This window comes from Epargyreus clarus, unplaced genomic scaffold, assembly GCF_041222505.1.
Source record: "Epargyreus clarus isolate Ecla_fem2 unplaced genomic scaffold, WU_Ecla_fem_2.2 ptg000015l, whole genome shotgun sequence".
Lineage (NCBI taxonomy): Eukaryota > Metazoa > Arthropoda > Insecta > Lepidoptera > Hesperiidae > Epargyreus > Epargyreus clarus.
In genome coordinates this window covers 261,481-285,953 of record NW_027332223.1, presented here as the reverse complement: position 1 = coordinate 285,953, position 24,473 = coordinate 261,481, and the positions used below count along the sequence as shown (strand labels likewise).

Here is a 24,473-nt window from a genome sequence, read left to right as displayed (position 1 = left end):
CCTATATAACTTATATAGGATACAAAGTTATTTAATGTAGTTGGTGTATCTAGATAACTGGACAGAAATTGCAAAATATTTTAGTTTTTCCATGAGTTATATACTAAACACTAATTGTACCCTCAATTTCAACGTTCTATGTCTGCTGGAAGTGCCTTAAACTTTTGATGATCGGTCAGTCAGTCAGTGAGTGAGTGACAAAATTACGAACTTTAACTACTTGTAATTCTTAAACTACTGGTTCAAATTGCATGAAATTTGAAATGTACCGTGTCTATACAATGCTTGGTTGGCTCCTGAAAATTCAGGCTTCTAGCTTCATATGCAACGAAGTTACAGGGGGTCAAAAATGGGCCGAATTGCTTCGGGAAAAGTATGGTACGGCCGTGCCGCTTCTTTTGGCTCGACTTGGCGGAGGCACTGCCGTGCCTCCAGATGAGATCAGATGGTGGGACGACATTTTGTAATAGAGCTTTCAATATTTTCTTATCAACAAATGGAATTCTACATTAGAAGGCGATACTGTATACCCCTAAACAAATTGTTGTGGTTGAAACAGCTAACAGAACTATTATTGTATATGCGACAAGTCTAAAACTGATGTTATCATTATTAAATAAATATTTCATTTCATTTCAGATTTCAGAAGTCTATTATAAATTGAAACTAATTTGAGCAAGAGCAGTAAATACTGTGGTTTATATCAAAAACCGGAGTCCGACGAAGTCAGTGAAAGATTACCAATGATTTTTGTCGGATATTCAGAAGAAAGTAAGGGATGTCGATTATTTAATACGAAGACACGTTAAATCCCAATAAATAAATAAATAAATAAATCACAATCAGTAGAGATGTTTTAGAATGTTTTTCCTGAGGATAACGGGCATAATTTCAGTTGTCAAAATAGTAACTTTTTTAGATTTAATTTATTGTCATGTTCGAATGAAAGTGATGATGAATGGCAAGATTATTTACATAACTACAAAGACTACCTAAACAATTTAATTGCCTTTAAAAAATCTGTTCGTACTTGTGTGATGCGATATGATAAGATGAAAACACAATGTGACTTGCAGTACGATTGCCACGTTAATTTATTTAGAACATAAAATATTTTTAAAATTGGTATGGTCCCATAAGATGTTGTTAGGTTAGATAGTGAGATAATACCTTAAGACAGAAGGTCTCTTAAGTAGGGACTGCATACATTACCGGCTTGGTATTACATAGATCTCAAGACTTTTTACGGTAGAAGAATTGAATGGCGAGACTTGGATTTTTTTACAAGCATTGTTTTTGATGGCATACATTTGTTCGACTTGCTAGTTCCTTTTTCAACACTTTATATTTTTTAAATTTCTTAAAGACTCACTCTTATGTTTTAGAAAATAAACATTCATCGTGTCATTCGAGAATAATAGTCGATAAATAATAACATGTACCTTGAACCGTTGAGTGAACTAGCTTCCATGGGACTACATAAATCTGTATGTACGATCTCCAGTATATCGTTCGTTCGCGTTCAGAGGTTTGGAAATGGTTTCTTACTAGTCGTCATATCCGTCGGTAATGTTCACATTATCAAGACCAGTCATAATATTCTTTAAAATTCGCATATATTCCGGATTAATATGGGCTAGTCTTCTATGCCAATATTTATTTGACATTGTCAAATTACATATCGGTGATTTGACAAATTGTTTAAATTTATATATACCATTTACGTTGTGGCCAGTTGCGATGATAATATCCATAGAGTTACTAATAGTGCAACCGTTTTTCAAAATTAACAGTAAATCCTTTTTCAGTAAGTTTACTCACCGCTAACAAATTCATACTTAAAATTATTTATATTAAAAAGGTTTCTTATAATAATTTCCACGTATTTTCCGGGTAGGTACTAACACAAAATAAAAACTAACAGAAGTAAATCTTCATACAAAGTGGGCTGAAGTAACGCACACGTAGACACCACTTACCGACTCGTTATCTCGGGGGGACTCGAGCGCATACGTGCGCGACTGTCAGTTCATTTCTGACACGCGTTTGTAACTGTTTTGTACAAGCAATGGAGCAAAATAAAATACCCTAATTGTGCAATGGACGGTTGTTTAAATTCAACGTTAAACTGTGGATTTTCGTTTTTTTATAGCTATCAATTATCAAGCCACTAGGAGCTGATATTTTTGGTGATCATGGCAAGAATATGTTATAAAGTGGATATCTAAGCTCGATTTATATAACAGTTTCCTATTTCGAATCATTTGAAACGAACTTAACTAAATTTTTGTAATATTGCGTTGAAATGTTACGTACCTAATATTACGTAAGTTGAAAACATGATTTTTTGTTCGTATATATATTGGTTTGTCTTTAATGCCATTTGGTAGGTTTATGTCTAAAACGGATAGGGCAAAAGGAATTGTGTAATTAGGGTAATCCGTTTAGAAGTTATTAGGGATTTTCTATTGTGAACATTATAATTTTTTATGTGCTTACATATAAAAAATATTTTCATAGACATTTATTTATGCTCAATAAGGCCGAAAGGAGATGTTTCAAAATGTATGGGCTCCCGGCCACCTTTTGTAGACTATATTAAAAATTAAGAAAACTTGCAAAGAAGGGGGTTAATTTTCTTCAAATCATGTTCGTTTAATTGTTAAAAAACAATGATTTACACTTAAACTTGCAACACAACAGTGGAAAAACATCATGGCGGTAGTGATTACCGTAATAATGTCATCTGTCATTCTATTTTAACTTACTATATACATTATATACTTTTTAATATATTTTTTTACGCGAATGGGCGTAGATATATAAACATTGTATTGTGTGAATTGAGAAACAAGGCCTATATTTGATAAACATTAATTATATTTACTTTCATAAATCTTGACTTAAAACAAACATACCAAAATATGTACTTCTATACCAATTTATTTTAGTTAAAACATTTAAGTGTGTAAATAAAACAACTTTAAGTACACATTTGATCATATTTTACTTACTCTTCACTTAAATACATTATTTATTCATTTTAAATATCTTCCCTTATCAATATTTTCATCCTGTGACGAGCTCAGCCCAAACATCAAACAATGGGCATAATGTGAGCGCAACTACCTACGAGTACGGTTCGTTGCCCAGCGATGCAGTTGCAATAATAACTGATTATTTTGTCATCCCAAGAATGTCCATGTCTTGCTAATGTAATTATCTAAAAAAGAGAAATGTAAAAAGATTAGCTTCTGTAGTTTAAAATTATTTACGATTATTTCACGATTAATACAACAACTGATGTATATTTTACCTGATGATATTGAATCCTTGTCAACACAATCCACAGCGATCGCACGAAAATCACAAGAGTCCATAAAACATAAGCTGGGTAAACAAGTAAGGTAGAATCACAATAATCGTAAGCAGCACAGAGCAGAAACATATTCAGGATTAAAATGGAATCTTCTCATCAGTACCTACATATTTATTCAACGTTTACATTGGAGTCCACTATTATAATATGTATATATCCACTTTTACGCATATCAAATTGACAACTTCTTCTTTTTTAATTTGACATGTCACTTACATCTATAAAACCAGATACTATTTAAAAGGTGGTTTTGTTATTATTATTATAAATAATTAATTAAGTTCAGAAATAATGAGGGGATACCCAAAACAAAAGCCAGGTTGTAAAGTACTAAGGTAACAATAACTTTACGACAAAAACAGCGAAATACAGAATTACCGACATCCAAAGAGTATAGTAACCTATGTGTGGGGTACACATAGGTTCCCGACATCGACAGTTTTGAAAACTTGACATTGACAGTATTCCGCCATATTTAATATTTCAATGAGGATTGCTTATTTTAAATATTTTTAAACACGAATACTTTAGGTTATCAAAATATATGTGTATTTTTCTTCAATTATGCAAATTATTCGTGTTTTTTAGTTATAATGTACATAAGATGGCCGAAAATGAAACATCTCCTTTGCCTAAACACTTGTTTCCTTGGAAACAAACTTATTATTATTTTATAATGCGGTGACAGTTGCTAAACCTCACGACAGTTATTGTATATTGTGTATGTTACCGTTAGATTGTAGAATACGTTAGCATACACATTAACTAGACTTAAGATTAGCTAGAAAATATGCAGATTAACTATGTAGTTAAAATTCGAAACATCTTTTCAGACTTGTTCTTAGGGCTAAAACACATGCCTTTTTACGACACGACGACGTATCGTGACACATAGCGACATCGTGCCGCAAAGCGATATTGTTTCGTGAAAATATACAATGTTTGTCGTAAATTCATGACACGACGACGCATCATGGCATGCACGGGTCGACGTCAAGGGGTGAAAATTGATACAATCTCGTTTTGTACTTTAGGTAATGGACAAGCTAATCTGCGTTTTAACTGATTTAGGCACATTAGCCGTAACATCTAGTTTTTTTCTCATGACATTTGTCAGAAATTCGGAATGTTTTTGATATTATATAACTTTTTAGGGTTCCATACCTAAAGTTTAAAACGGAACCCTATTTCTAAGCTGTCCGTTCGTTTGTCTGACATAGAGCTCTATTTCTGGAACCTTAATACATAGAAATTTATTTTTTTTACGGAATATGTATAATGGTGGCCGCTTTAACAATATGTACTAAAAGTAAAAAGAAAAACTTTCAAATAAAGGAGAGTTGCCATACAAGGACCTTCTTTTTCTTTATAAGGAGGAAATCTTGAAAAGGTACTCGACGACGTGGGAGTGACGCCGGGTTATGTGGGACTTTAGCCGCACTAAAATCCTCCGGTGGCCGTCCTCAACGTTTGTTGGAGAACTCCGGGATCTCCGACTGAACGTAACAGAAGTCCTTTAAGCGCGATGCCTCGATCGAGCTCTGCCCTGGGAGAACAGTTTTCGCTCCTCCTAAACTATCCGGTGTTCACGACGGTATGCGACTACACATACCGCCGTCCTTCCCGGGGACACTTATTGGACGGTTCGAGCTCCCTGTTGCCACTCCCAACTTCGGAAGCCCCCTTGTAGTCGCTTCTTACGACAGGCACGGGATATCGTAACCCTTTTTTAGTCCAGGAACTACAGAGACAAACATATAAGGACCTGCTATTTTTTAGCGTTTTTCATTTGAAATGTTCACAATGCATTATATGGCTGCTATAACATCAATTAGTAAAAATAAAAATAAAATAAACAAATATTTTTGTGGTACGGAACCCTCAGTGTACGTACGAGTTCGATTCGCACTTCACCCATTATTTGAATTGAATTTAAATTGAAGTTGGAATTGAAAACGTCTTTTATCTCGAGAATAAAAACAATTGACGTCGCCTATAATAGTAGGGGAGCCCAAGACGGGATTTCGAGAGTGACTCGAACGCGGCAGATTAAGATATGGGAGATACCTTACATCCTATAGAGTATCTTAAACTATCCATTTGGGGGGTTCAACCAGGGAAGTCCATCAGACTATTAATAAAAAATCGTATTATCTATAGTAGCTTAATTACATGCTGAAAACAATAAATTTATAATCTGATGGTTTGAGGGCGGCGTTAGGGAGTAATAAGGTTGCAAAAAATCTATACCTGGACATACTCGAGTGCGGTATTTTTTTTAATACAAAGGAAATAATGCTAGAAAATATGCACTATCTGATAGCGCCATTTATTAGCATGGATCCCTGGAAAGTAATGGTGTACAACAAACTAAAGGAAAAGGCAAATTTTATGGAAAATACATTATTCTTTATATATTCTCATTCTGTTTTTTTTTTCAAATCGTCAATATAAAAAACCCCTCCACTAAATCGTCAGCTGCAACATAAAACATCAGCTGGAATTTCCTGTATAATAATCTTACGCCCTCGAGTGTGTCAAGATAACGTTTTTTTTTGCATTTTCGAAGAGTCACTGACAGTCTTTCGAATCGAATCGTCAGTCTTTCGAATGGGGGACTCATCTGGGGTAACTTCATATCCCCTTTGAAAATCTAATGTGCTGGTTACTTTTTTTCCATTTTTACCTCTCGTATGGCTGTCCCCCTATGCAAACCAGCAGATAAACATATTTCCGGCATCAGAGATATATACTCTATCACTAACCTTCCGCGCCTTGAGTATGTCTGACTCTGCTTTTTACATTTTTCGAATCATCTAGAAGCTATTTCCACGGTGAATCGAAAAATATCACACAACCTTCTCTTCACTCTAACGTGTAATCTACACAATCGTATACGTCCTATTGACGCTCGAGTTTCTACCCATTTAACATCATGGGCTCCCCTACTACTCGTACATTTCGCGGACAGAAACACAGATTCATTAACTGCAAATGTAACTTTGTAATCCTATATAACTTATATAGGATACAAAGTTATTTAATGTAGTTGGTGTATCTAGATAACTGGACAGAAATTGCAAAATATTTTAGTTTTTCCATGAGTTATATACTAAACACTAATTGTACCCTCAATTTCAACGTTCTATGTCTGCTGGAAGTGCCTTAAACTTTTGATGATCGGTCAGTCAGTCAGTGAGTGAGTGACAAAATTACGAACTTTAACTACTTGTAATTCTTAAACTACTGGTTCAAATTGCATGAAATTTGAAATGTACCGTGTCTATACAATGCTTGGTTGGCTCCTGAAAATTCAGGCTTCTAGCTTCATATGCAACGAAGTTACAGGGGGTCAAAAATGGGCCGAATTGCTTCGGGAAAAGTATGGTACGGCCGTGCCGCTTCTTTTGGCTCGACTTGGCGGAGGCACTGCCGTGCCTCCAGATAGAGTTGCTTTTGATGACGTGATGATTTAAGTTCGCACTCTGACTTCCATTAACGTATAATACAATGACCCTATGGTTTTTACTAATAAATAATGTAACAAATTATGGTACATGTTCAACTTAGTTAATTATCAAAAATACTAAATATATTCTGTTTAATTTTAGTTCGTTCATTAATTAATTGTATTGTTCAAAAATTAAAATTATATCAACATTTCTGATTTCACGACGACTATAAATTAAATCCGCTCAATCGAACGGGAATTACAGTTGAATCTGTAAAATCAGTTACAGCCGTACGCTATCTCCGCGAGCGGTGAAGCGCGTACTTCGTTTTGATCAACGGCTATAATCCGAAAATCCGTGAGTACCGGTTACGGACCTGATTGTGGAGGTCCGAGGGAAACTGAGGTTACAAAATAATATTAAGGAACAACAAACTTTTCTGGTGAAATTATTGTACATCTTATGGAAAGGTACACTAAGTTAGTTGAATAAATTTTATCTAATAGTGCGAATTTATAAATGGGAAAATGAAGTACAGAAAATGGGAAAAGGGAAGGGAGGGGAAACCTCATATTAGGTTAAAAAGAATGAGACAATACATACACTCTAAAAACATTACCTTCCACAATTAGACAAAAACCACAAATTTAACACAAGTTAAGGTTGGAAACCGAAATTGATCGGACCGCGGTCGGTGACGCGGGAGGACCTCCGGGAATAAAGCGAGCGAATCGAAATCCCATTCCCATTTAATATTAAATGCGCTGAACCAAATCCTAATTTGCAAACAACACGGTGATATACTGAATGTTATAAACTTTGTTGTTATAAGAATAAAATTAATTCAATATATTGCTAAAATCCCGTAAAACCAAAACTAAGTTTAATATTGGCCCACCAAATTTTCACCCCAGTCCAACGATTCAGCGTTGTAGTAAAGGTGAAATTATAATTTTCTTATTATTAAAGTCACAAATTATATACTGAGAAAGCAACAGAAATGAAAGCTAATTTCTTCGATGCCATTCAAATTGTCCGTTATAAGCGAAAAATCCTGTGATGTGAGATCAAATAATTTGTTCAATTCCGACAGCAGCGGCGAGAAATTACGTCGTATTGATTCTGAGATCAAAGATACTGTCGCTTCGTAAATGTCGCCGAAGAAGTTTTGTGAAATATAATGAGAAAATTTATTGTGTATGCCAATTAATTGAAACGGAAACATTTGTCTCTGAGATATAAATTAAGAATACAAAGAAGTTAAATACTAAAATACTTTACATAACAATACTACAGTCGTTATAGGCATGATCCATCTTGAGTCTCCTGTATTTCACAATAAGAGCACTTGAGCCTCGGAGACTAAAATTTGACAGTTGATAAAGTAGGCAGAGGTACACTTTGACGTTTAAATTTACGTCAAAATAAGAGATACCTAAACGGACACTGATGAAAAGGTCAAATGACAAATCACTTGACGAATTCTTGCCGCACCAGTGATCAAAGCAGACCTCTACCATAAGTTTGCGATAGTTCAAAAGGTACTCGCTAAAGTTTATAAATTAGACTCGTCAGCCGCAAACACCGCCGTAATTGACGAGGGATTTCAAAGAGATTCTCACGTTAATTACCAATGCGAGACTAAAGCTTCAAATATTTATACTTCTAAATACTTTTCCTAGTATAATTAAAATGTCGCTCAACAATTCCATTTCGTATTCATGTTCTCTAGATGAATTAATTATTACTTTTGCCGTCTTCGTTGGTTTTGATACTTAATATTACTATCTATTCTAATTTCGAAACTCACAAACTTTAGATCAGATACTGAGTTGGGAACTATACTATAAATATACACTATTATATTTCGATCACGTCTTTAAACTTTGTATTTTAAATTGATTCTTTATTTTTTAGGTATAACATATATAACACATATTTGTGTTTCTAATACGTAATAAGTGCACTTGACTCCGTGCAGAAATGCGCGATCCGAATCGTCAACGACCCCAAGACCTCTGATCGGTTAGAACCTTTAAGCTTGCGGAGGGACATACGTTCCCTCTGCTTGTTCTACCGGCTTTACAATGATGAGTGTTCCGAGGAACTATTTGACCTGGTACCTACGTTACCATTTTTCCATCGCACCACTCGCCGAACGATGAAGTTCCATTCACACCAACTTGACTCGTGGCGGTCCACCACGGTTCGGTTCTCAAGGACGTTCTTGCCACGGACGTGCAAGGTGTGGAATGAACTTCCTTCTGAGGTATTCCCCGAGCGCTATGATTTGGGGCTCTTCAAAAAAGTTGTAAAAAGAGCTCTCCTCCAAAGCCGGCGATGCATTGGCGACTTCTCTGGTGTTGCAAATATCCACAGGTGACTGCTTTCCATCAGGTAGTCCGTCTGCCTCATCGTTTAGGTATAATTATAAAAAAAGTGATTTTTGATACGGTTCGATAGCATTAAATCAAATGGAATTTGTAACTCTCCAATCGGATAGAAACCTGACTACGCAACTGTAAAATTACATGAGACGAATGTAGTAAGGAAGCGTGACAATAAAGTTTTGAAAAGAAATAAAGACTATGATGTATGAAAATAAAAAAAAATGTATATGTTTATGATTGATATTGTATCGATACCAACTTTCAAAACCAAACCGATTCTATACCTAAAGGTTATTCTGTTATTGCAGTAACAAACATAATAATTAACTAAGGTAACTTTGAAGGTGGTAGAACCCTTTGTGGTTCGACTCCGGCGGCACCACCGCCACACCTATTTCTACCTAATAACAGCAGTGATAGGCGCTGCTGTGTTCCGGTTTGAAGGGTGTGGTAAGCGAGACAGACTTTTCCGAGGCGTTCCAGCTTAGTCCTCAAGGGTAGCAGCGCATCTGTGGCTTACCTCAGGTAGGAATATCTAATCCTATCTGGGGTTGATTACAGATGTCCATGTGCGGCAGTAGCCACTTACCATCAGGTGGACTGCAGGCTCGTCTGCTACTCTTATATTATAAAAAAAAAAAAAATGGTTGCCTGTAAAGTCGGTTTTACGGGCGAAGATTTTACGTGACAACGTCTTTTTCTCGGTAGAATATTTATTGATATGAATATAATTAAATTGCACAATAGGAACAAGGAATTGAATGAAAATAAGAATTGCACAAATTTTAACTATAGAAATATATTTTGTTTAGTCTCTAGTGCTGCGCGCGCGGCAGACCGATCATAGTTGAGTGGGAGAGAGACGCAAGGCATTCGGCGGGCCTCTCTCTCGTTCGGTGACTCATCGTAACGTTACCGGGCGTTACACTTTTTCATAAGTGACTCCCAGCCGCAACCTAATTTAAGACGTTGTCACGTCAAAAAAAAAAAACTAATAACAAATAGTAATTTTGTTGGCGGAAAATGTGATTATTAATGTGGTACCAGCAAACAGAAACCTCGTGAAACAAACATAAGAGACTAAAGAGACATTTTCAATCCCAGAACTCAACTTGAAATTACAGAATTTCGTGACACTTGATTTACTATCATGTGATTTACGGAATTCAATCACAAAAGGTCTTTAACATTGAGAGAGCTAGTTAACACTCGACGGATGTTTCTATTGCGCATTAATACTTCGGAGGCAATAAATCCCTCTTACTTTATCCGGAGTGAACGTAAAACGGAACGATATTCTTTATTGCCACTCACCCGAGCAACCGACCTTCGTTCGTCTGTCTTCTTTTTATGTCGTTTTATATTTACTAGTTCTCCGGCATGAATTTCTTTGCATTAAACATGCGAATTTTATTCACCGATTTATTCATTGCTGAACGCTGTTTTTATATCATCCATTTTATTTTTCAAGTCTTGTTTTGTTCAATCGTTCGATTTCAAAAGATCTTTAATGCTTATACGTTTATGATTACTTACGTTTATTGAAAGGTTATCTTCCATGTTTAATATAAGAGGTAATTATTAGATGACTATATCTGTTTACGTTCCATTTCTTGCCGGACTAGTCTAGGAAATTTTATCGAAATAAAACACTCCTGTAGAAATTACATACTTTATACAATTCTTCTAATACCTAATTGAGTTAAGGTCGTACAAACTATTGTAGGCTCTACATCGTCGTTACAATAAAATATTTCACATCAAACGTTTATTTCAAAATTTCTCTAAAATATATCTTGGATGTACAGGCTCTATATTCCCTTTATGCTCAATACCGTAGCATGAATAACCCATTGTGTAGAATTTCTCGCTGCAAACAACTCTACGGCGAAGCAATAGAATTGTGAAATGCGCCTGTTGAAGTATCTCAGGGAAGATACTCGAGAGGCGTTTTACTTAGCGGATTAAATGCGATTCTAGAATATGCTCGGCCTTCTTAGTGTGATAAATTGTATTTATTTGTTACGGAGACGTTTGTATCTAGACTATTACTTAAGGAACAAATGAAGTAATTGTGATAAGTGTCGTGAGAAAGATTCTGTATTCCACCCTATTCAATTAAATATGAAACTCGACAGTTATAAGTTTCTTTTTATCTGCATCTGGGTGGTTTGAGAAAAGAGATAAAATTCCGGATCATCTTGTCTCAAGTGTTCGAACTCGGAGAGAGGTGAGGGGGTTGAGGGGTTGTTACTAACCACACTTGTAATAAAAACACACTTGTATGTTCCACTGAATATATTTTATTAAATTTACAAGCGGCCTCTTATAGTATCTACGAAAGGTTCTCAACAGCGTGATTCAACGGCTATTTTAGCAGCGCCATCTAGTTGAATATTACGGAACTATCACATACAAATTATTTGAATATAGAACACAAATTTGAATATTGAACATACCGCCCACCAAGGGCAAGATGGACCTTGCCCTTTAATAACAAATTAACAATATTACAACAATTACGACCGCCCACCATAGAGAATCTAGGAAATACAAAGGTTAAATATTTACATAAAACTTTCTTAAATGAGTACCTTTAAAGCACTTGCACATACATAAACATTGTCCAGCAAAATTAGAATGTAGAATCTAATTTACTTATTATATTGTTACACATACAAAAAATATTAGTTTACTTTTCTATTGGTAAGAAACATAATTTCGACACAGGTCGTTTCAAAATTCCAGTTTTAGTTTTTAAAGATACAACTCTAACAACCTTGTCTTCTCCTGGATGAGTGGCAGTTATTAGACCATAAAGCCATCGGCATGGGGGCAAATGATCCTCCTTTATGACTACTACATCGCCCAGGGAAGGTTGTGATTGGCGATCAGTCCATTTATACCGATGTAAAAATTTAGTTAAGTATTCCTGCGACCACTGTCGCCAAAATGTTTGTAACATTCGTTGGGTATGTTGCCATCTCCTCAGACTGCTCACATTTGACTTTTCAAAATCATAATCAGGTGCTGCCACTGGTGGTTCACCTATTAAAAAGTGCCCTGGTGTTAATACCGTAAAATCATCTGGTTGGTCATTGAGAGCTAACATTGGCCGAGAATTGAGGCAGGCCTCTATTTGGGCTAGTACCGTGGCCATTTCTTCGTATGTCAGCGTCGAATTACCGACGACTCTCTTTAAATGGTATTTTACAGATTTCACACCAGCCTCCCACAAACCTCCAAAGTTGGGTGAATGAGGCGGTATGAAATCCCATTCGCAATGATTAATCGCCAGTGCTTCAGCTACCTCCTGATGCATACGCCTGTACTCATCAGAAGAACGTTTTTGTAACTCGGTTGCTGCCCCAACAAAATTGGTTCCATTGTCGCTCCATAACTGAGAGCAATTTCCTCGTCTGGCTACAAACCTCTTGAAAGCCTGCAAGAAGCCTTCCGTCGTTAGATCAGTCACAACTTCAAGATGTATGGCCCTAGTAGCCATACAAATAAATAAGCAGATATATCCCTTATGGGATTTATGACCTCTGCCCTTGGTCGTGCGGATTTGAATAGGCCCTGCGTAATCTACACCACTATGACTAAATGGACGAGTTGGGGTAACACGAGCAGCCGGCATTTGCCCCATCAACGGATTTCTAGTGACTGCTGAGTTTTTGACACAGGTTACGCATTGTCTGTTATGTGACTTTATTAATTGTTTTCCGCCCAATATCCAATAATTGCTTAGAATATATGCCAAAGTCAATTGTAGTCCACCATGAAGTGTTTGTTTGTGGGCATCAGAAATGATTAGTTCCGTCAGATGAGACTGCCTTGGTATTATTATTGGATGCTTCTTATTTATATTCAACCTTGAGTGTGACAGTCGACCTCCCACTCTTAATACACCATCGTTATCAAGAAATGGATTCAGTGTCTTAAGTTTGCTGCCTTTAGGTAAGTTTTTATTTTCTTTTACTAATTTAATTTCATCATTAAAGTTGTTCGATTGACATTCTTTAATCCAGATTGTTAATGTATCTCTTAATTCCTTCGCTGTAAGATAGTTTATAGTTATTTTAGGTCCTCTTGTTTTGTTGCAATTGACTATGAACCGCCTGCAATATGCCATGACTCGTACAGTTTTCGTTAACGAAGAATATTTATCCCATGTAGATTCTTCTAGCGTAGCACAGTGTGTTTTAAGTGCTTCCATTTCAGTCTGAACCTCTTTTGGTCTGAGATAGATGATAGGCTCACGAGATATAAAGTCTGGACCGTGAAACCATAACTGATTGTTCACCAGTTCCAAAGGGTGTAAACCTCGAGATGCTCCATCTGCAGGATTCTGTTTGGAAGATACGTGGCACCAGGTGGTTGGTTCCAAGTTATTGAGAATTTCTGACACTCGATTCGCCACAAAGACATTCCATTTGCTTGAATGGTCATTTAGCCAAGCTAGTACCACGGTCGAATCGGTCCATGCATGAATGTTGTGCTTCTCCACATTCATCACCTGTGCAACTTCCAACAACAATCTGGTAAGTAACACGGCACCGCATAGCTCTAACCTTGGAATGGAAACTACTTTTACAGGTGCAACTTTAGTCTTGGCCGTGACCAAGGTAACAGTCACCTTTCCTGCTGAGTCAAGTACACGGAGGTATACTGCCGCTGCGTATGCCACCTTAGATGCATCGCAGAAACCGTGAATCTCACGACAAATCTCGTTCACGTTCGTGCCATGCCATCTAGGTATACGTAATTTATTAAAGTTGGTCTGCTCTTCGCGGTAAGTCAACCATTCATTTAAGATATTGTCTGGTACCTTATCATCCCAATCAAGTGCCGCTAGCCAGAGCTTTTGAATTATGATTTTTGCTATTATTATGCTTGGTCCTACCCAACCTAGTGGGTCATAGAGACGAGATATATCTGATATAATTCTTCTTTTCGTTACAGGTTTTTTCAGCTCAGGCAGATTAACAACATAGCGAAAGGAGTCTTCACTTCGGTCCCAGGTAAGTCCCATTATTTTTGTAATATCATCTTCTTGTATTTTCAGGTTCCCAGTATTGTCCCCTTTTGTTTCTATACTTTTCATTACTTTTAACAGCTCATCGCTGTTACTGCGCCATTTTTGTAGTTCGAAACCTGCTTTGCTTAGTAGTTCGTTCATTTCCTTGTATACTGTTTTTCCTTCCTCGACGCTATTAACACCGGTCATTAAATCATCTACGTAGAAATGTTTGAGTATATTTTCAGCTGCTGAAGGATAATTTACACCGTGATCATGTGCTACTTGCTGAAGAGCCTTTACTGCCAAATAAGGCGCTGACGCCGTACCAAAGGTGACTCTGGTAAGTCGGTAACTTTTTATTTCTTCCTTATCATTTTCTCTCCAGAGTATGCGTTGACAATCAGCATCCCGCTGGTTGACCTTTATTTGCCGATACATTTTAGCTATGTCGGCTGACATACAAATGGGTGAAATCCTCCATTGCATCACAATGCACCTTAGTTCTGGTTGCAACTTGGGTCCAACCAGCAACTGATCGTTTAATGATAAATTATTTTTCCCTTTGCATGATGCATCGTAGACGATCCTTACTTTGGTAGTCTGTCTGTCATTTTTGACCACCGCGTGATGAGGCAAATAAATTGATTTATCATTATCAATCTCATCCTTAGGTACCACTTCCATGTGATCTAAGTGTAAGTACTCTTCAATTACTTCCTGATATGTTGCTTTCATTGTTTTGTTCTTGTTAAGACGATTTTCTAAAAGTTTCAGTCTTTTTTCAGCTATTTCCCGTGAAGCCGTTACTTCAGGAGTACCATTTCTGAATGGAAGACGTACGATATACCTGCCATCCTCATCCCTTTGAGTTGTTTCCTTGAAATATTGTTCACATCGTTTTTCATTATCTGTGAACATGGTTTCCTTAGGTTGCCGTTGGTCTGACTCAAGTTCCCAGAATCTTTTGAGCATGTCATTGCTTTCCGTGCAACAGTGCATAACTTGGATCTGCGAAATAGGATCATTTGATGGATTCACCATACCTGAGAGAATCCAACCGAAACTAGTAGCCTGTGCTATTAAATTACCAAACGGACCTTTCTTCATGCCTTCTTGTAGTATTTGACTGTATGTTTCTGCACCTAAAAGAAGGTCAATGTGATTTGGAACATCAAATTGTGGATCAGCTAAAACTAGTTCCTTTAATTCTGGCCAATCCAATTTTTCAACTTTTCTCGTAGGAAGAAGAGAAGTTATGTTTTTGAGGACATATGCCTTCACCGGAATCCTGACATCAGAATTAATCAAAGATTTGATTTCGATGGTAATCATCGCCTTGGAAATAATTTGCTTATGTCCACCAAGACCAGTTATTTTTCCTTTAATAAGAGTTTTATTTAAACCCAAATACTGTGCCGTAGACTCAGTGACAAAGGATGACTGCGACCCCTGGTCTAAGAGTGCGCGAACCTTGTATCCTACTCCGTTCCTGGAAGTAGCCTCCACTAGTGCTGTGGCGAGCAACACCTGTTGCTGAACTGTATCCTTTGCAAAACAAGATACTAATGGTGTTGGATTGGTTTCCCCATTAGCATTTCCTGAAGAAGAGGCAACATACCCGTTATTTTCATTGTTATTGTTGGTAACCATAGGACTCCTTCCCTTGGGATGCAGGAGCGAATGATGATTTCGTTTGCAAATGTAACACTTTACCTGAGACCGACAGTCTTTAGCCGAATGACTACCACCCATACAATTAAAACATATATTATTGTCAAAGACAAACTTACGCCTGGCATCTACACACTTTCTTTGGAACTCTTTACAAAAGCTCAGTTTGTTATCATTTGTACAATATGGACAAACAACATTTTTTACATGTAAAGATTTAATTTTGACAAGTTGGCTAACTGCAGGAGTTGGTTTGGTATTTAGAAATTCTAAAGCTCTAAACCTAGTCAATAAGAAATTCTTAAATTGATCATAAGTAGGCAATTCTTCACATAAACTAGCGATATTAAATTCCCACTGTCGACGAGTTTCTGGGTCTAACTTTAAAGTAAGAATATGTATGATTAAAATGTCCCACCTCCTAATATCTATCCCTAAATTACTCAAGGTAGCTAAGCAATCATCAGTTGTATCGACAATAGACTTTAAACCGGTTGCGGACTCATTAATAAGATTCTTTTGACTTAACAATCGTTTTATTGCATGATTAGAAACAAATCGTTTGTTATCATAGCGTTTTGTAAGTAATTCCCAACATCGCTCAAAGTTTTCTTCTTGTATGGGAATGTGTCTAAGAATTTGTTCTGCTTCACCCACTAAACAGCCCTTTAAATAATGCAATTTTTGAATGTTATCTATAGTACTGTTGTTTATAATTAACGATTTAAATAGTTCCTTAAACGAACACCATTCCGAATAACTTCCGGAGAACGATGGAATATTTATTTTGGGTAATTTAGCTATTGAGATTGGGGGAGCTGTATGAGATGGTGTACTATATTTTACTTGGAATTTTGATAACTGGCATTGCAGTTCACATTTGTAGTCTAAATAAATTTCCTCTACCTTGTCATACATCTCGCCAGTGACGTATATAGACTTTTTTAATACATCGGGTGGATAATTCTTAGCTAACTCCTCGTGTCCTAACATAAACCTTGACCACAACTGTTCTAAACCCTCTAACCTTCCATTTACGTATTCTAGTGTAATTCTTTCCTTAGGAGACTTTTTATAATTCAATTTACTTTTGTAAACACGTGCCGCTAAATCATTTTGTAAATTTATAATTGACTCCATTATGAACCAATAACCATAAATTAATAAGTATTAAACTTAATAATAATTAATAAGTAATAAGCATAAGTCAATAAAAACTACTTTCAGACAAAATTGCAAATTCAGAATGTTCAAATTTTACAAGTGTTTGACGTATTTATATTGCTCAGAAATCGGGCATAGATTTATATAATTTATATTAAATTTGTAATGTTCTATGTTCTAATATTAATTCAAAAAGTTTTTTAATATCACCAAAGAGTTTTTTATAATGTAAATTACTCACTATTTTCTTCGGTTTTACTTAACCTCATGTGATTTGATTCACACGACCTCGGGCTCCGCTGCCCGTTGTGTAGCCTCGGGCTCCGCTGCCCGTAGTGTAGCCTCGGGCTCCGCTGCCCGTAGTGTAGCCTCGGGCTCCGCTGCCCGTAGTGTAGCCTCGGGCTCCGCTGCCCGTAGTGTAGCCTCGGGCTCCGCTGCCCGTAGTGTAGCCTCGGGCTCCGCTGCCCGTTGTGTAGCCTCGGGCTCCGCTGCCCGTAGTGTAGCCTCGGGCTCCGCTGCCCGTTGTCGTTGCAGTGCTCCGACAGCAACGCTCCCTGCTGCACCTCACCGCTGGCTCCGCCTGACAGTCACCTCCTCAGGAGACCGTCCGAATTGACAACCATCCACACTTGGTCGTCTGACTTGCGTTTGCGACAACAATCCGCTGCCCGCAAGTCCGTTGCTTCACAAAAAACCCTCCAGTCCAATCTTATAGAATAAGATGGATCCGGCTCGAAGGACCATGTTCGAACTCGGAGAAAGGTGAGGGGGTTGAGGGGTTGTTACTAACCACACTTGTAACAAAAACACACTTGTATGTTCCACTGAATATATTTTATTAAATTTACAAGCGGCCTCTTATAGTATCTACGAAAGGTTCTCAACAGCGTGATTCAACGGCTATTTTAGCAGCGCCATCTAGTTGAATATTACGGAACTATCACATACAAATTATTTGAATATAGAACACAAATTTGAATATTGAACACAAGGTTGAACTTTATTGCTCGTGATATTCTTTACGATTCAACCACAATTTCAGGAATTATACATTCTATATTAACAATTATACATAGTTTCTTCAAAGATCTACCTATTATCGTTACCTTATCTACTTCCTACTTGTTATTTTTATTCCATCAAATATGTATTTTACATATAATAGATAGATAATATTTAAAATGTTTGTGTCCATTGGAAAAATAATCGCTAGGTACGAGACTGCAAGTCATATATCAACCTAAAGACTTACAATACTTTTAGTTACACGCTTTTTTTTAAGAATTGGCCTTGGTGTTATAATATTTTCCACTGCCCTCACAGAGTGGTTAGTATGCGGGCTGCGTCCTTTCTCGCTCCATAATGTAACGCTTCACATATTGCTGTTATACACAACGGGATATTGATTACGATGTGCTGGGAATACAGAAGTTGAGAGTTATTTATATCAGATGATTCTTTACTATAAAATAACGATTTTAACATTCGTTCGTATACTTATCAGGGCAATTATCATCATATCATATTATTATATTATATTTTTATGTATCATCATTCTTATTATCATAATCATTAATTAAAGATTTTGCGTTAAATATTAGAAATGTAATTTCGAAAACATCGTAATAAACTTAATCGATAGTTATCTACTTATACAGTATAGTAAAATAGTCTTTACCGATTCTTTAATAGAAATCTTACTATTCCACGTTAATATACGAAAAATGAAGTATAACAAAAGAAACAATGATGCAAGGCATTGTAAAGACGATTCTAAGATAAAACGAAATAATTTAGAAACTTTAACTGTTGGATATACTCAAACTTTGCTCCTGTTTTAATTACGACAAACCTCGTACATTACAAGCATGCATACCTCATCTTACAAACTCCAAGAAACTTCGTCAAAGGGAATTTAATTTACCAACTAAAAGGTACTACGTTAATGATTTAAGGGTGAAATAGAAAACCTTTCCCCCTACAGCAGTTGATTGGGAAAATGCTTCGGCAATATCGACATTGAAGGGCCTTCATGATGTGTTTTCTCAGAAAAGCGGTAGAAACGAATTCCGTTAGAAAGTTATGGATAAATATGAATATGGATGTCGTACTATTTATATAATCATCAGCTTTCCTTTAAAATTGAGTATTGTTTTAGCCAAGTCTTCCAAACTGACTGATTGGAAATTCTGTGACCAAACTCACTGATTGTGAATTGACTTAACACATTATAATTTCAGAAGAACTCTTAGGTACCTGGAAAGGAAGTTCCCTACACATGTAAGAATTGAATTAAATGAAGAATTGTGCTTTATTGAAGTAAATTTCACTTAAAATGACTCTTTTATCGGCTATTTAAACACAGATACCTGTAGATGTAAGATATAAAGTTATCTACATGATACCATCATATGCCTTGTGTTCGTCATCCAACTATAGTTTAAAATGTTCTCCATTCACATCTCTGCGGTGTCAGAGGTAGCGTTAACAAAGAAGCCAATCGTAGTTCAAACGACAAATCGGTAGTGATCTGTGACGGGTCACGAGTGGTGACGTGGAACTTTTATTACAGCCCTGCTTTGTACGAATTCAAATTGACCGATGTCGGCTCTTTTGTGAGCTCCACCGACACTTCTCTTTGTAGTTCGTGATTTTTTCACATTTGATTCGGTTTCAATCTCGTTGAGCTTTTTGGTTACAGGGTGAGATGAACTAAAAATGATTACGATTTATTTAGGGGGTTGTATAATATTTTTGCCGTCGATGTCACTTAATGGCACATGGGCCATTCCTGTTTCTTCATGATAGCCATCGTGATCTGTGATCAACTTCAAGTAGGACTTTTCTATAAATTGTATTTTGTTGAAGTAATCGCTTAGCATCACTGAGTATAAGTGACCATTTAATACCAAATGTTCAAGAACCTTTGCTACTTTTATCACGTGAGAAATACCATTTATTACTATATTATGCCTTCTACAACTATGATAAGCATTTATCAACATTGCAACAACTGCTTTCTTTACTAAAAAACTAAATAATAACTCATTTGAATCCTGGTTTTGCCGTTACCATTATGCAGCTTATGGCAGTAAAATTAACTCTGAATGAAACATAACATGTGTACTTAGAGGTTCATGCTGGGCGCTTGGAAATTACCGATTTCCGCTAAAGCTACATAATATAAAGCTCATCACAGACCACATGAATAGTAGAAATGGCATAATATAATATGACCAGTAGTATTGGATATATCATGGATTTAAATACCACAAAATATGTTATCTAGGTGAAGAAATAAAAATTGGTCAAACCAAACGTTGCAGGGCGTGACAAAGATGATAAGACATGAATACATACGTACATATGTATATACACTTGAAAAACATTATACTTCTGAATCGATAAAAATACAAGACAGAATTTATAAAGAAGATTGTAAAAGTATTTATACAACAATTATAATCACTTTAGTGAGACATAAACACCGAGTATAGGACGGTTCTACGAGATATTATATTCTATGAAGCTTACCGCATTTCCAATCTGAATAGAATACCACACGTTTCCCGTAGCTTGCGGATGACAAGTGAACATTGCTAACACTTTGGATGTCGTATCTTAAATTATAAATACAATCGCTCAATTAAAACGTTTTAGAATATTCGTAGGCTTATTAATTAAATATTTTAGAGAAATATTGTTACAAGTTTTGCTTGTTAATAGTGATTTTCTTCGAGTTCAACAACCTTTTTGCTTATTATCAAAACATCCAATATAAAACTCAAACAACGATATTAACAGATTCGCCGCTATATTATTCTACTGACTGTAATTACATTTTTTCATACAAGCCCCGTTGTTTGGCAACAAAACCATTTCAAAAGGTGGTTTAGCAATTGAATAATGTTCGTATGATATAAGTAAATCTTTGCAATAGCGACTTTTTCTCATGATGATGCTGCTAAATTTCTGCAATCAAATAATATTCCTCTTCCTAAAATTGCTCTGGCTATATTCAGTACGTTTGATAAAACTTTTGAATCCAACGAGGTCACGTTATAACTTGTTATGTGATTGAAGTTTGATCAAAAGGAATTTGCACATTCGATACACGATTCGAAATTACCGATATTATAACTTTTCCTTCATAAATGTCGGTAACGTAAAATTCGTAGCAGTGTGAAAGCCATACAACATACAATATTTTTTGAGTAAATAAATCATATGTATTAAAAAACTTTGAATATACATATTGGCAAAACAAATGAAGACCGAATCGGAATAAAAAGCCCCGTGAAAGACATAAATCAACAAAAAACTTTGCCTAATCCAGCTGAAGCCTTACCAAAACATGACGCGGTCGCTCTCAATAAATCATTTCATTTATCATTCTGCCGATTTTCCGAAACAGAAATCGAAAAACTCCAAGTACGATTAAAACTGAGCGCTCTCGAAGTTAACGAGGCTTACTGTGATGGATGGACACTCCAAGCTCCCACTCAAATACTGCATGTATTTCCTAATGATGAGGAAGACATAAAAAAATTATCTCCAGTGACAGTTTTTCTATCCCTTCCTCTCAGTCCCTCCGATGGTAGAAAGCAATGTACGCGAAATTATTCAAACCAATCAATGGAAACGTCAAAACGTCAAATGAGAACGTAATAAAAGAAAATTGAATTTCTAACAAGTGGAGGAGACGCGGTGAGTGCACTCGAGATTTGTGTTTTAAAATTTAATACGATGTCGAGAGATGATTAGCGAGCACTCCGCAAAGAGAGGGCTTATATGAAATAAATGTATGAAGATTTATTCGAGGGCTCGTCGAATACAATCCGCATGTTGAACTTAAAGTAATACACGTTTTTGTCAAAGGGCCATTGAATATTTCTTGACAAGCGTGTATCTTTGATGTGAAAGGAAAATGTGTTGTGTGAAAAAGGAATGATTATTAGCTGTAATCGCCCTTTTCCTTTCAACCTTCTGTCATGGGAGCGTTTCATTACATAGCATCGGCACACGATGGGACGAGGCCCACAGTGTAGCTGTTTCATCAGCAGAGAAAGTTCATTAAAAGGAAAGTTTTGATTTCATTAACCCTTATACAAAGTTTAGGGATTGAAGACTATTATTTTTGACCAGCGTTATCGTGTTTAGGCTTAACGTTTACTTTTACTACTGAGGGTAGTCACGTTTGCTTTTTGGATACTGAGCAAAATTTTCTTTTATTACATAAGTTCGTTTTGTTTGCTTTAAGAATTAAGATTATGTTATCAGCTTCTTTAATGTATTCCTTCTAGTTCCGCTATTTCGTCAGTATTAAATTAGAATAATCACATGGCTTCTCATTGAAGTTTGCATTATGTAGAGCAGCATTAGCTGGCACAGCAATTTGTTTGTGTACGGTGCTGGCACGTGAATATTTTAGCGTGGCTTAATGAACGAGTCTTACAAAGTGCAGTGCAATCTCGGCCGGGTACTAACGAGGCGGGACAAAGAGCATGGCCCCGTGCCACTCGCACTACTGATACACATTCTAAGATGTACTACGGTTTCTATTACTGACATCTCCATATGTCAACCCTTTCGCTCTGCTGAGCGATAAAAATTCAAAGACAAAAAAGACATGTGAAAAAAGAGTAAGATTTGTCATCAACAATTCAGTAATGCTTGTATTGCAGACTAATATTCTTAACGTATGGGGAGAAGTGATCGAAGATGGGGAGCATTAAACCAGTTTTTATTATGATAGAAAATTTTAATCAAGGAAAGGATTTTAGAGGAAACATTAAAAGTTAAAAAAGCTTTTAGCTAATCTGGTTGAGATATGAGGTTTCATATTTACTCTCAAACATATTTTATAAAACTTAGTTTTAGTTTAAGGTATTAAGTATTCAAATTTTAAGCTAGACTCAGCTTTATTTATCATAAAACGTATGAAATTAGCATAAATTGTTTCGTCCTTTATGCAAAAATTCGTTGGACCAAAATAAGCTTCTTACTACGGTTTTAGTTTAAATTGTAAATTCGCATAAAATTATCCCCCGTCCGTGTAGTCTTTTGTATTTAACGACCTTCAAAGCCCTAATCCGCTAATTAGCTGGCAGCTAGTACGTAGCTCTAAGCTGCAATTAACATTGGCTTAATGGAGATTTCGATTGCCCTCCAGGATTTTCCTAGATGTGATGTAATGGGTTTTTGCCGCCGTGTTATACGGGCATATATATATATATATATATATATTTATTTTCCCAGAACTAATTAGTGGTAGTTAAATCTGTAACGACCCGATGTTGTTATCTATGATGGCTGATACTGAAAGCTCTTTGATGATTTATCTTATAAACCACCTATTAATATTGAATGTTTTGAAGCTTTTCATTTAACGTTAAGAAAGCGAACAATCATTTAGTTTTATTAAAATTATAATGTAAAATATTTATGAAGCGGGTAAACAAATAATTTGAAGCCGTGAATAAACGCTTTTTACACTCACAACCCCACACTAGGATTCCCTGTATCGTGGATGCCATGGACACACACAAAGACAATACACAAACACCCAGACCCAGAACAGGTATCTAAATTCATCATTATATCTGCCTGTCCGGGGATCGAACCCGAAACCCTTTGCGCGTCAGACCGGTATGGTGACCGCTCCGCCACGCGGGTCGTCGTAAGTAAAGAGTAACAAGTAATTAATTTAAAAAATCAAAAACCCGACTGCACCAAAGAGGCTGAAGTAGAATTTCCAAAAGCAGTGAAATAGGCATTTCATTATTTTTATCCAGAAAGCCAAATACTAAGTTTCATAGTAGGTGTCTGCTTGAAAACCAAAAGATGTTCAGACAATATTATCCTATTTTATACTCGTAGTGCTCATTTACGCTATATAAAGAACCAATGTGTAAAATTCCAGCACGCTTAAGTTCAGCGGTTTCCCTTTGCGTTGATCTCTGGCACGGCAACTCACTCATTTAGTCAGACAGTCATCTCAAAGTGTATATATAAGTATATATGTACTAGTTGATCCGGAAAACTTTTTGTTGCCATATAAATAAAAAAAATGTTAAGGGTAAACAATATCACTTAGGGGTAAAAAACATACAAATTGTGAATCTAAACCATTCTCAAATCCACTTGAACACACACAACAAACTTCATCAAAATCAGTCCAGTCGTTTAGGATGAGTTCAGTGACATACACACGCACATAAGAAATATATATATAAAGATATATTAATTATATAATGTATGTGTAATCTCCTCTTAATTTCCTTTATTTTGACACCCTACTGGATAGGCTTGGTTAACTTTTTTTAAGACGTGTTACTATTTCGCGAAACAATCCACCATTTACGGTCTATAAAATATATAACTTGAGTAAATCA

General features: G+C 36.2%; 2 protein-coding genes across 3 annotated transcripts in view; both read right to left on the bottom strand.

Moving 5' to 3' along the window:
• The window catches only part of LOC140748232 (neuroligin-3), a 142,234-nt gene that overhangs the window by 69,568 nt on the left and 48,193 nt on the right, over nucleotides 1–24,473 (bottom strand). The gene's annotated exons all lie outside the window — the stretch shown is intronic.
• LOC140747840 (uncharacterized) lies at nucleotides 11,914–15,894 on the bottom strand. The gene has a single exon (XM_073080458.1). It carries the CDS (start codon nucleotides 15,892–15,894, stop codon nucleotides 11,914–11,916), a length of 3,981 nt encoding a protein of 1,326 aa, XP_072936559.1.

What these genes read in the sequence shown, in the direction of transcription:
- LOC140747840 (XM_073080458.1), bottom strand. Translation starts at nt 15,894, where the DNA reads ATGGTTACCAACAATAACAATGAAAATAACGGGTATGTTGCCTCTTCT.